This window comes from Heptranchias perlo, chromosome 23 (genome assembly GCF_035084215.1).
Source record: "Heptranchias perlo isolate sHepPer1 chromosome 23, sHepPer1.hap1, whole genome shotgun sequence".
In the NCBI taxonomy this organism is placed as follows: domain Eukaryota; kingdom Metazoa; phylum Chordata; class Chondrichthyes; order Hexanchiformes; family Hexanchidae; genus Heptranchias; species Heptranchias perlo.
The window spans coordinates 4,198,981-4,211,590 of NC_090347.1; the positions used below are offsets into that span (position 1 = coordinate 4,198,981).

At 45.0% G+C, this 12,610-nt stretch overlaps 1 protein-coding gene across 3 annotated transcripts in view; it reads left to right on the forward strand.

Annotated features, from left to right (window-relative positions):
* Window positions 1–12,610, forward strand: part of wu:fj29h11 (uncharacterized) — a 120,199-nt gene that overhangs the window by 37,434 nt on the left and 70,155 nt on the right. For all 3 annotated transcript variants that reach the window (XM_068003837.1, XM_068003838.1, XM_068003839.1), the window contains 7 exons: window positions 1,518–1,692; window positions 4,959–5,125; window positions 6,053–6,181; window positions 6,931–7,112; window positions 7,250–7,458; window positions 8,797–9,030; window positions 11,420–11,526. In XM_068003837.1, coding sequence (XP_067859938.1) covers window positions 1,518–1,692; window positions 4,959–5,125; window positions 6,053–6,181; window positions 6,931–7,112; window positions 7,250–7,458; window positions 8,797–9,030; window positions 11,420–11,526 — 1,203 coding nt within the window. The remainder of the gene's footprint in view (window positions 1–1,517; window positions 1,693–4,958; window positions 5,126–6,052; window positions 6,182–6,930; window positions 7,113–7,249; window positions 7,459–8,796; window positions 9,031–11,419; window positions 11,527–12,610) is intronic.

Consider the following 12,610-nt stretch of genomic DNA (forward strand, 5'->3'; position numbering starts at 1 on the left):
AAAGAAGGAAATATTAGGAGGGGTAACCAAAAGCTTGGTCAGAGGTGGGTTTGAAAGAATCTTAAAGGAGGAGGGCGAGATGGAGGAGCGGAGGGGCTTAGGCAGGGAATTCCAGGGTATGGGCCTAGGGAGCTGACAATTATGGGACAAGCGGAGGGTGTGCCCAAAAGGCAGAATAGGAGGACAGAGAGTTTAGGGTGGTAGGGTGTGTTGTAGTGCTGGCTGGGGTGACGATATGAAGGGATTTAGACGTGAGTGAGAATTTTAAATTGGAAGTGTTGGGGGACTAGGAGCCATTGTAAGTCGACAAGGACGGGGTGATGGGTGAGCGGGACTTGGCGCAGCAGAGTTTTGGATGGGCTGAACTTCACCGAGGGTGGAGGACTGGAGGCCGGCCAGGAAAGTATTGGAATGGCCGAGTCTGGCGGTGACAAAGGCATGGATGTGGGTTTCAGCAGCAAATGGGCTGAAGTAGGGACAGAGACAGAAGTGGAAGTAGGCGGTCTTTGAGATAGAAAGGATGCGGGCTTGGAAGCTCATTTCTGGGTCTAATACGATGCCAGGGTCGCGAACGGGCCGGTGCAGCCTGAGACAGCGGCTGGGGAGAGGGATGTAACCGGTTGCAGAAGTGCAGAGATTGTGATGGGGGCTGAAGATAATGGTTTCGGTGTTCAACCGCAGGAAATTGCGGCTCATCCAAGACGGGGTGTCGGACAAGCAGTCTGACAACAGTGCAGTGTAATCACAGCACGTTGCCGGCAGAGCGCTGTTATTGGTTCTGAGATCGAGGAGCTGCTGCAGCCGATACCGTTGCGATTTCGTTGTTCGTAGAATTGGAGCGTCAGATACTTTATATATAAATATACCATGTGTAGAAGGCTTGTGATTCGCATTTGGTGTTTTACATATCCTGCACCCTTTATGCAGTGTGCCCAGCTACTCTCTTATGATTGAGAGTTGGTTGTTTTTCCTTCCACTTCTGTATAAATCTTTCCTCAGGTTTGTTCTGTTTAATAGTTCGGCCTCTTGTACTAAGAGGCTGCGAGTATGTCTTATTCCAAGAATAAAGGTTTTATTAAGAAGTCTACAAGATAAGTAGTAAAAGATGTTAAAATACAATAGTACAAGTTATAGCACACTAAGTAAGATCTTGCAATACGACCTGGCAAAAGCTTTGCACCGACAAGGTTCTGGGTTGATCAGTCCCGAACGCCCTTGTGATAAGATATCGAGCGGTCCAGACATTCTGAGACTATTCTGATAAATATGTTTTACACTCCTACCTATACATCCACAATCACACACCAAAATCTGCTTTACCTCATAATCATCTCTTTTTAAAAAAATTTTTTAAACCGCTTCTATTATTTTTCCCGACTCATCATCCTTTCCTTGCTACTGTTAATTTCATGGAGCATCCCAGTGTCTACAGAGGAATTTGTTGCAGATTAAACTTCCAAATGATGCTGACCTTGGCCCATCTAATATTTTGTGTTTTTTTTTTAAAAAATGATCAGCTTATTCAGGAATTCCTGATGAAGGTGGGTGATAATCGTTTGGCCAGAACACTCTTTCAATTGGCCATTTGCTGCGGTTCGCTGGAAGTTCCTCAGGACTTGGTAGCTAAAGAAAAACCGAGTAAGCCGCCTGTAAATGGAGCAGGAGCCATTGAAACGCCACCTCCTAGTGAAGGTGAGTTGTGTTTTGAGACCGTGCTGAATTACTTGGTGTTCCTGATTTTATAATCCGCGGTAACGTACACCGATCAACGACCGTCTAAAGGGAAGGTGGGATAGCTAGTCCCAGGCCTCAAGTTCTCCAATGGCAGGAGATACTTGATACTGCCTGAGTTTTTTAAGTGTAAAGAAAAATATTAACCAAAAATATACCACTTTTTTATAATTGAGAATAAATCTACCGTTATAGCAGATGGTGCAGTGAGTTCTAAGTGATGGTCTGTCACACTGGTGAATTGCCTATCTCTGTTGCCCCTGTTATAATGAGGTGCCAAGTACAAGCCAGGTGGTGTTCCCATGAGTGGGAGGGAAATTCGGGCTAGTTGACGGCAACAACAACTTGCATTTATATAGCGCCTTTAACGTAGTAAAACGTCCCAAGGCGCTTCACAGGAGCGATTATCAAACAAAATTTGATACCCAGCCCCATAAGGAGATACTAGGACAGGTGATCAAAAGCTTGGTCAAAGAGGTGGGTTTTAAGGAGCGTCTTAAAGGAGGAGAGAGAGAGGTGGAGAGGTTTAGGGAGGGAATTCCAGAGTTTAGGGTCTAGGCAGCTGAAGGCACGGCCGCCAATGGTGGAGCGATTAAACTCGGGCAGTATTAAGTATCTCCTGCCGCTGAACTTGAGGCCTGGGACTAGGTATCCCACCTTCCCTTTATACGGTCGTTGATCTGTGGCATTCAGGAGATCTGCATAATGAAAGGAAGAGGGGACTAAAACAAAACCTACCTTTTTAAAGCATTTATTTGCAGTTTAAAGCACTTTGGTGCCTGAAGTTTATTCTACCTGCGAACAGTTAATATTTTTCACACTCATTTAGCAATAACATATTATTTCCTGCAACGAAACATGGGCAGGGCACGGCATGGTACTGCACGGGGCATTGCATGTCGATGTGTTGCAGCATCCTGCTGTTCTGCATGTTTAATTAATGGTTTGATTTTTAAATTATAATTGAGAAAGATTCATGTGAAAAGAAAGACTGGCATTTATGTAGCGTCTTTCACAACCTCAGGACGTGCCAAAGCGAGTTACAGCCAATGAAGTGTAGCCACTGTTATATTGTAGAACACAACGTTGCATTTCTCAAACATATCAACACGGTTCACATGAAATACTTTTGATTTGCAATCACTGGTTTTATGTAGGAAGCTTGCAGCATATTGTGCAAAGCAAGATCCTCCGAACACTAATAGGACGCATGACCTATTTGTTTTTTTTGGCGTTGGTTGAGGGAGGAATGTTGGTCAGGACTCTGCAGGCTCCCCCTCTCATACAGGATTCTGAGGGGGCTTGGCAGGGTAGACGCTGAGAGGGTGTTTCCCCCGGCTGGAGAGTCTAGAACCAGGGGGCACAGTCTCAGGATAAGGGGTCGGCCATTTAAGACTGAGATGAGGAGGAATTTCTTCACTCAGAGGGTTGTGAATCTTTGGAATTCTCTACCCCAGAGGGCTGTGGATGCTCAGTCATTGAATATATTCAAGGCTGAGATCGATAGATTTTTGGACTCCAGGGAAATCAAGGGGTATGGCGATCGGGCGGGAAAATGGAGTTGAGATAGAAGATCAGCCATGATCTTATTGAATGGCGGAGCAGGCTCGAGGGGCCGTATGGCCTACTCCTGCTCCTCTTCAGAATAGTGCCTTTGGATCTCTAATGTCCACCCAAACAGTTTAACGTATGTTGAATAGGGAAAGAATATTCCCTCTGTCTCGAGAGGCAATTAAGAGAGGTCAACGATGTAAAATTGTCACTAACAGAATGAAGAGAAAGGCGAGGAGAATTTTTTTTATGCCGAGCCTTGTTGCAGCCTAGAATGTTTTGACATAGGGAGGAGTTGAGGTGGAGATCATGGTACCTTAGAAGGGAGAAGATGATAAACTTTTAAAGCAGAGCAAGATGCAGTGCTAAGGGAGAGAGCAGGAGAGTGGGAACTAATTGGATAACTCTTTCAAAGAGTCGGCAGAGGCACGATGGGCCGAATGGCCTCCATTTTGTGATGTATGATTCTATAATTGTGATGTTAGTTTTAGGTTGCTGTAGCAAAGAGCTGGCACAGACCAGTTCATCAATATAAGATAGTCACTAATAAATCCAATAAGGAATTCAGGAGAAATTTCTTTACCCAGAGAGTGGTGAGAATGTGGAACTCACTCCCACAAGGAGTGATTGAGGTGAATAGCACAGATAAGGGGAAGCTAGATAAACACATGAGGGAGAAAGGAATAGAAGGATATGCTGATAGGGTGAGATGAAGTAGGGAGGGAGGAGGCTCGTGTGGAGCATAAACACCGGCATAGACCAGTTGGGCCGAATGGCCTGTTTTTGTGCTGTAGACTCAATGTAAGACCCAATGAGCTGAGTGATCTTTCTCTGTACTATAAATCTCTGTGGTCAGTGGTGTCATTGGAAGGACACCCCCCACCCCGTAATGTGCAGCAGTCCCTCGGTACAGCACTGGAGTATCACATGTGCTGAGTTTCCTGGGTATAATGGAGGATGGTTGCCCAGCATCAATTTCAGATGGCGAGAGAAAGAGTTTAAAACTATTCTTTTCTGTTTCTTTCCCAATTATCTTTCTCTCCAGCACACACAAACCCCGTGTAGGGGGCTTTCTCTCCAGCACACACAAACCCCATGTAGGGGGCTTTCTCTCCAGCACACACAAACCCCATGTAGGGGGCTTTCTCTCCAGCACACACAAACCCCGTGTAGGGGGCTTTCTCTCCAGCACACACAAACCCCATGTAGGGGGCTTTCTCTCCAGCACACACAAACCCCGTGTAGGGGGCTTTCTCTCCAGCACACACAAACCCCGTGTAGGGGGCTTTCTCTCCAGCACACACAAACCCCGTGTAGGGGGCTTTCTCTCCAGCACACACAAACCCCATGTAGGGGGCTTTCTCTCCAGCACACACAAACCCCGTGTAGGGGGCTTTCTCACATGCAATTGCCAGTGCTGCTCCGAAACCCGCTATCGGTGCATGTTTTGGTACCCAGAGCTAAATCGTCCCAGGTTTCCCTCCCCCTTTACTTGGCGCTTAAGTGATGCAGTAACTTGGAAAGTGGTGGATCTCCGAGGTCTTCCCACTCGTGGCACCGTGCACAGCCACTTCAAGGTATCGCGCTCCTCCACTGGCCGAATAGCTGCTCGATTATCATTGCTGATGATGTGAGGAGCAGAGTTTAATTCTGTGTGTTTCTCTCTTGGCCTTTAGCATCTGTAAGAGAATATTTGCAGAAGACACTCGCCAGCGTGACTGGCTACTTGAACCTTTTCTATTTATCCAGACTGGAGAAAAAGTTGGTCGATCACTTCAAGTTGGAGGGTTTTGTTACCATGGGACATGGTACTTTTCTTGAATATCTGATGAAACACTCTCAGGTGTGTTCTGCTTTTTTTTTTCAAGGTACATTTTGCACTCAATAAGGTGAAAGTTGGTAATATCTTGTTGTTTGGTTTAGTACTGAGACATTCATTCTGTCAAGTTTGGGCTACCTGTGAGCTTGGGGCACAGAGATAGAAGAATAGTGTGCTATCTCATTGCATTGCCTAGTCTCCAGTGCCTGTTGCATTATTTTGAGAAAAGCTGCATTGTTCCTTCAAAGCCTAAATAGTAATTGTAAATTTAATAATTATGCGTGTACAGAAAATCACCTCACTCCATCTCCAAAAAAAAAGAGAACATTTTATGCTGTAGCTGAGCAGACAATTTACCGAAATTTCCCGTTGAGTCCACAAGGATTGATTGCAGAGGCTAACACATTGCCAGCGTCTGTAACCAGGAAGTAGGTGATCCCATTCATTGAGGTCACTGGTGGTCATGCTTACATGACACAAAAAGCAACCACATTGACCATTGTTCATTGCCCCTCATTTCTCACGGCATTCCTTTGTTAGTTTTTCCCCCAACACTTTGCTAGACCAGTTTCCTTAAGCAAATTATGAATCAATGTCTTCATTCTCTGGCTTGTATAGGTTAGTGTGGCACATGCCTAACAACTGAGCTTGAATCAAGGCAAATTGTTTAATGGAGAATATTTGGGATGCCCTAAAGCCTATTTCTTGCACTCCCCTGGCTGGGTGCTCCCTTACATTGTGTGGTAAATGCCTTGATGTACCGGCCTTGCAGTGTCCATCTTCACCCCGTGAACAACCTGTCACGCGTACCGCGACAATTGAATCTGCTTGTGAATGTCAGGCTGAAAGTGGGTTTTTGCACTCGAGTGTGACGACCAGGAATGCCAGTACAGGCACCCAAAAAGGAAAGGTTCCCGATACAAGCTAGTGGTGGTTTGTTTTGTTGCACAGATGCTGGAAGAAGCTGCGGGGAGCAGTCTATTTCTGTATCCACAAGATTCCAGGACCTGTGGATTCCGGCCAAGCCACCAGGATGTGTATGAGTTCATCAGGCAATGTGAAACCCTCGAGGAGTCTGTGGTAAGTAAACTCGCTGAGAAGTGCCACCTGGAATGGGAGGGAGCAGAAGGCAAACCTTTCTGCTTTACAGGTCCCAGATTAAGATGCGTGTGGAAACCAGTGGTGGGGAGGTGTGAGGGCACAGCGTGACGGGGGAACCAATATGAGTTATTGCTCATGACGTTCCCAGTGCAGTGAGTTCCTCATCCCATCTGTGTTGCGACTGTTGCTCTGTCAGGTGGATGCCAGAGTCCTCTGAGGGATGGTCCTTTTGGTGAAGCCTGGGAATGGGCTGCTGGTGTACCATGAGGTGATGAATTAGTGATAGAAGTGGGAAAAAATACTTCTTTAAAAGGCAATCATGTTCTCAGCAAACAGAAGCTTGCTGGTCCTGATTTCAAAGTCACAGGGTCCGATATTATAGTTGTAATGAAAGCAGTGCCTCGAGTATTTTGCTTCACAATTTATATTGTCTTTGCTGTTTTCCCATTTTCTAGTTTCCATTTTCTTTCTCTATTTACATTTTTTTTCCCACCACAATTTGTTAAAATTGCCCAGAGTTTTTGTTTTAAAGTTTTCTGCACCGCCCAGGATTGTTACTTGCTGACTTGACGTTCAGCGTGATGTACTTGCTGAGACTTAAATAGTCGCTGACTGTCGCTGGGGCTTTGCCGATCAGTGTGTGGAACTGTGGCGTGTTCTGAGTTAAAAGATCTGGATATTCCTCTGTCTGGTCCCTGGCCCCAGTTATAACCATTCTCTGACTTCAGTTTCCAGCGATTGAAGCTGCATTGAGAAGCCAGTTCAGGGTGAAAGACAGCAAGGAACTCGGACATGGGACACTGTCCAATATGGTCAAGATGGTGCAGCGTCAGACCAAGTCGCACAGTGACCATAACAACCCTCGAAGCTTGGTGCTGTATGAAGCCACGCTGTTTGTCAAAGAATCCAGGTGAGTCTCTCAGAAATTAAACCTACTGCACCTGGGGATTGCTGATCTTCAGTGTAAGATCCATTCCTTTAAGATATTTCAGGATATTATTTTGGCTCCCAATTTAAAAAAAAAAATTAATAGTTTTGTTTTTATAGTTACAGCAGCACTGATTCAAGCAGATCTGTCGGGCTCCTTGGGGACCTGAGTAAGGAGAGTGCCTTGTCGTGTCTGTTGAACGCTCCCTTGCTCGAGGATCTCGCAGAATGGTCACAGTGGGAGCTGGTCTTTGAACCGCAGCACGGTTCACTCAAGGACTTCATCGAAAAGCATTGTGGCAAGAAAGCAGCTCAGCTCAGTGTGGAAAGTAAGAATTTCACGTGTTGTTATATTTTATATATTGTACCATTCCTCCCAATTTATAGTTGAGCTTCAGTGGTAGATGTTGAGCTGGGACAGCAATCTAAATGACTAAATATTAACCGTGCAGTATTCCTCAAAGGAAATGTAGGGGAAGTACCTTCTAATCAAAAGTACTTGCTCAGCACCCAGCTCTTTCTGGGTGGGAGGAGAGAAGAAAATATAAATAAGGTTAGATGTTATGAGGCCCTGTACTGTACCGCCACAGAATGCTACCGTTTTCTAATCTGCACTAAACTTCATGCAAGGTCCCGCCTTTGGCACAGGGCATTGTAAAGTTTACCCTGATTGGGGAAAAAAAATAAATTTGTTCTCTTGTGGAGGTTTCCCATCTCAGGTGTCCATCCCTGCTCAGTTGCTCCCTGACGCATCAATTGAGTTGCAGATCACCCATGATCTAATCGAATGGCAGAACAGGCTTGAGGGGCTGAATGGTCTACTCCTGTTCTTACATTGCAGGGAGACAGCATGTATCCTGGAAAAGCTCCATTTACTTTACCTGGGGCCTGATATGTAGTGTGTTTTTCCAGCGTTGGGGAGCTCCAGGTTGGCTCCCTTGGTGATCTGAAGTATTCGTCCTAGCGATGGGAATGGCGGAGGTTCTGGGACAGAACGGTGATAATTGAATTTTGGTATTAGAGCTGAACTAACATCTGTTGGAGGCTTCAGTGATCTCGTCGTAACTGTGTATGTTCGCTTAACTCCTTCACAGTGTGCCCGTCTCAGTGACTCCATTAAACCAATTTCCTTTCCTTATTCATTGATTAATTTTTTAGCAAAAATACTTGGTTTTAAAATAATAAAATGAATGGTTGTTATTGCCATCCACAGTCTTTGTCCCTTTTGCACTGCGTGCAGAAGATTGAGGAACCAAGCCCCACACCACGTTGTGAGCACATAATCTAGGCTGACCTCAGTACAATACTGAGGGAGTGCTGCACTGTCTGAGGCGCTGTGCTTCGGATGAGCACCTTTCTGCCTGTTCCAGTATTCCAGGTGGATATTAAAAGATCCCATGACGCCATCCCATTTGAAGATGATCAGGGAGTTCTCCCTGTGTCCCGGTCAAAATTCATCCCTCCACCAGCACCCACACGAAACAAATTAACTGGTCATTCGTTTCGTGACTGTTCGTGGGACTTTGCTGTGCATGAAATGGTCGTTGCGTTCACCTGCATAACGACCGTAACTGCACTTGGAAGTAAATTGAAGTGTGTGTGTGAAGTGCGTTGGGACACGAGACATGTGGAACGTGCTTTTTCAATGCAAGTTCTTTCTTTTGTAGATTCGGCTGTGCTCAACGACCTGATTGCCATAGAAATAAAGCCAGGTGTGTTGCTGAGACTCACCACAAACACAGGCCCTGAACTTTTTGCTCAGGCTGTCAAGTCACGTGACCCTGCAGGGACGGCAGGACACTTAGTTTCCATTGTAACTGCAGATGGATTAAGAAACGCTCCCTTGGCGTTACTGGCTAATCATGTGGAAACTGCTTTGGCAGCAATCGGAGGTTTGGAAGGTGAGGATGTTTTTTGTTCAATGGACTATCCAAATTTAAAATTACACTTCTGTGGTGGACTAATCAATCTTTACACCAAGTGATGCCGATGGCTCAAACTCACTTGCCTTGGTTATGGGTCAGAGGTTTATAATCAGGTCACATGTCACGGGTGGAGGCGAATGCATTGGGAAGAATTGGGAAATAAGCCAGCCAAGTGCAGTTTATTTTTTTTAAACTGTCGTTACTATGATATGATTGCGTAAAGTCCGAATTTCAAGGGGTTATACAGGCCAGACGCATCCAGGAGTTTCTTTCTCTTCTCCAACTTCCTCTGTATGGCCCTGTCACACACTCCTAACGAAAGTGCAGGCGAGGCAGATGATCAGCTAATGGCGCTGGTGGGGGGAGTCCAGAACAAGGGGGCATAACCTTAAAATTAGAGCCAGGCCGTTCACGGGCGATGTGAGGAAGCACTTCTTCACACAAAGGGGAGTGGAAATCTGGAACTCTCTCCCCTCACAAAAAGCTGATGAGGTTGGGGGGGGTCAATTGAAAATTTCCCAACTGAGATTGATTGATTTTTGTTAGGCCAAGGGGTATTAAGGGTTATGGAACCAAAGGCGGGTAGATGGAGTTAAGATACAGATCAGCCATCGCCTAATTGAATGGCGGAACAGGCACAAGGGGCTGAATGGCCTCCTCCTGATCCTGTGCCCCTACAAAATCTCGGGTTCATTTGCACTTGCCTTGTCTTTGCTAAATCATCACCCTGGAAACCTGATAGAGATGGGAAATTTAATGCGGGCACAAATTTACCTGGTGATGTTCCATCGTGCACTGCCTCAGTGTGCAGGGGTCCAGTTTCAAGCTGTGTTTATTTCCCCGTTAACCCCTCAATCAAAAGTATATCTAATTCTATAAATATATTTCGAATTGTTGTGATGTTCAGGATTCTCAGGAGATGGGGCGGGGTGGGGGGCACGGAGGCGTAATCTTATGTTTTGTCTCCCAAGGGTGAAAAATAATCCAGAAATAAGCTGTTATGTCAGGCAAGGTGCAAAAGTGGAATAAAATAAAGTGATAAACAAGGGTGGGGAGTTTACATCCAAACAGACCAAGTGAGTACCAGCAAGTCAGAGCAAGCCTAGAGGCTGAGTCGGAGAGATTCTATGGAGGCTGGCAATAGAGTGACATGTTGAGGAGTGATTCATAACCTCCCCTTGTATTCAAGGTGATGTAAATGAAACATGACATTGTCGTCTGTATCTTCTTTAATTACGGCCTTCCATGTGTATCTGACGGTTGTGCACCCCCTGCTCTACTGTATATATTCGCGGGATTGAACAACCCCAACTAGTTGTGAAGGAAATTGTTGCTCTAATCTATTAAAATATTGGGCTTTTTTTTTACGTTCATGGGACGCGGACATTGTTGGCAAGGCCGGCATTTATTGCCCATCCCTGGTTGGGGGCAATAAATGTCTGCAGGTGGAAATATCGTGCCAGATGTTTCTTAGGTAAGGGTATCACGGTTAATGGAGAAAAGGTGGGTAAATGGAATTGAGTAAAAGTATCAGCCATCATCTGATAGAATGGAGGAACAGGCGTGAGGGCTGAATGGCCTACTCCCGTCCCTGTGCAATAGTTGATGCTGCACTGAATTAAGGCAGTGTAAATAGACTTCTACTTTGTACCTGCCCTGGAGTGCTTGATGCTGGCAAAAATGTCGAAGCACAAAAATGAGAAAAAGCCTACAAAGGAAAGTAAATTGGTGTTCGATTTGGTTGGTTAGAAACTGCTGGACCTATAAATGATCTGAATATTTCAGATTTTGCCCATGATAGAATCGGATAAGATGTTAAACTGAGGCTCCATGTTTAGGTGGGACAGTAAAGATCTCACTGCGCTCTTCTTTGAAGAGCAGGGAGTTTCCCTATTATCCTGGCCGACATTTCTCCCAAAACCAGTCCTGGGCTTAACTTCTCATTCAGCTCATTGCTGTTAGTGTGATGTTTGAGATGCAGAATGGCTGGTGTGTTTGCCCATGTAGGTCACAATATTCCAAAAGTAATTTAGTGCTTTGAGACGTTTCAGTGTGATGAGGCCCAATATAAATACAAGTTTTACGCAGCATAATTTGAGGATGAATGAAAAGATTGAATATTTCTCTTCACTCTGCTTTACCCAAGTTTTATGTAATGGCTCCACACATCTTGGAGATTAGCAGACTCTTAATAAAGTTAAATGAAAAACCAAGTAGTGGTCTTCTTTCCACTTGCATGTGAGGGACAATAGACTATTTGATTTTTGGAGAACAGTTATATTCTCAGAATGTGGTCACAGCATTGATTTATGCCCCAAAAAAATTGTGCTTTCCAACATCTTTTGTGTTGTCGTGTTTCACACAGCAAACTTCTTGGAGACTGAAGGAGTATCTTCACATCTATCCGCCAAATTCATTCTTGATTGTCTTATCAGGATTCCAGTAAGACTCTGTAAAGCGCTCTTACAGAAGGTAACCTGCTGTTCATGAACACTGCGTGACTTGTATGAACTAGCTTTAGAATGTCACCACAATCAAGTGTAAAATGGTCATACATGATGCGGTAACTAACTGTTTAGTGTTAATGTCGGTGTGAATCAAACACTTGCTGCCAGCATCAGACAGTGCTGCTTGTGTAACTAACCCATGCATCATCCAAGCGGCCAGTCCGTTGTGTGTAAACCTAAACAGTGAGTGTGGCAGGGGGGCATTGCTGGTTCCTGTTCTCATCCAATGTTCACACTGCACTTTCCAGCGGCTGAGATCAATTATAGCCCCCCTCCTTGCTGTCCTGTTGGAGATCAGCCTGAGCCTGGGATCCTCTGGTCTATAGGTAGGACCCAGACCCAATAGGCCTTCAGGGCAGCTTCTGGTGCAGCTTTTAGCACCCAGCTTGGAACGGCATGCGCCGATCACCCACTCACCTTTCCCGCAATTGGTGCATTGGCATGGGGAGAAATTAAGGGGGTTCAGCTCCTCAAAGTACATACGCTTTTTGTGTTTGTGAGTTTGCAGGATGATTTCTCCTGCACTGTAGAGACTCGAACCAAAACCAGGTCACTCTCTCTCTTCAGCCACGCAGCCTGTTTTCTGCTTTGTCATTTTCTGGATTCGGATATGTAACGTTTAGCTAAATGTTGCTGTTGATTGCATTATACAGGGGTTATTAATGAGCTGTGCAGTGTCTTGCTCCTATATTACACAATCCTTATCATGCATCAGAAATATCAAACTTGGCATTCAAGCCAGAATAAGATTTTTTTTTAAGAAGTATATAATTGAATTGTGACTCCAATTATTAAAAATACACTTTGCATTAAGTAAAAAGGTGACTATCATGTAATCCCGTTATAAAGAGAAATCTGTGCCTGTAGTGATTTTGATTGTACTTTTTTTTTACTGTTTTTCTTTCATGCTTTCAAGTTACTGTTTGGAGGCTGTCTGTGGGCAGACATTTTCTGTGCACATAGTTCCTTTGTTTTGATATGCTGAGTTTTGAGCTCTTGGAAATTTGGGAGCAGGCATGTGGCTGCTGTAGGGGAATAGAGCATCTAGA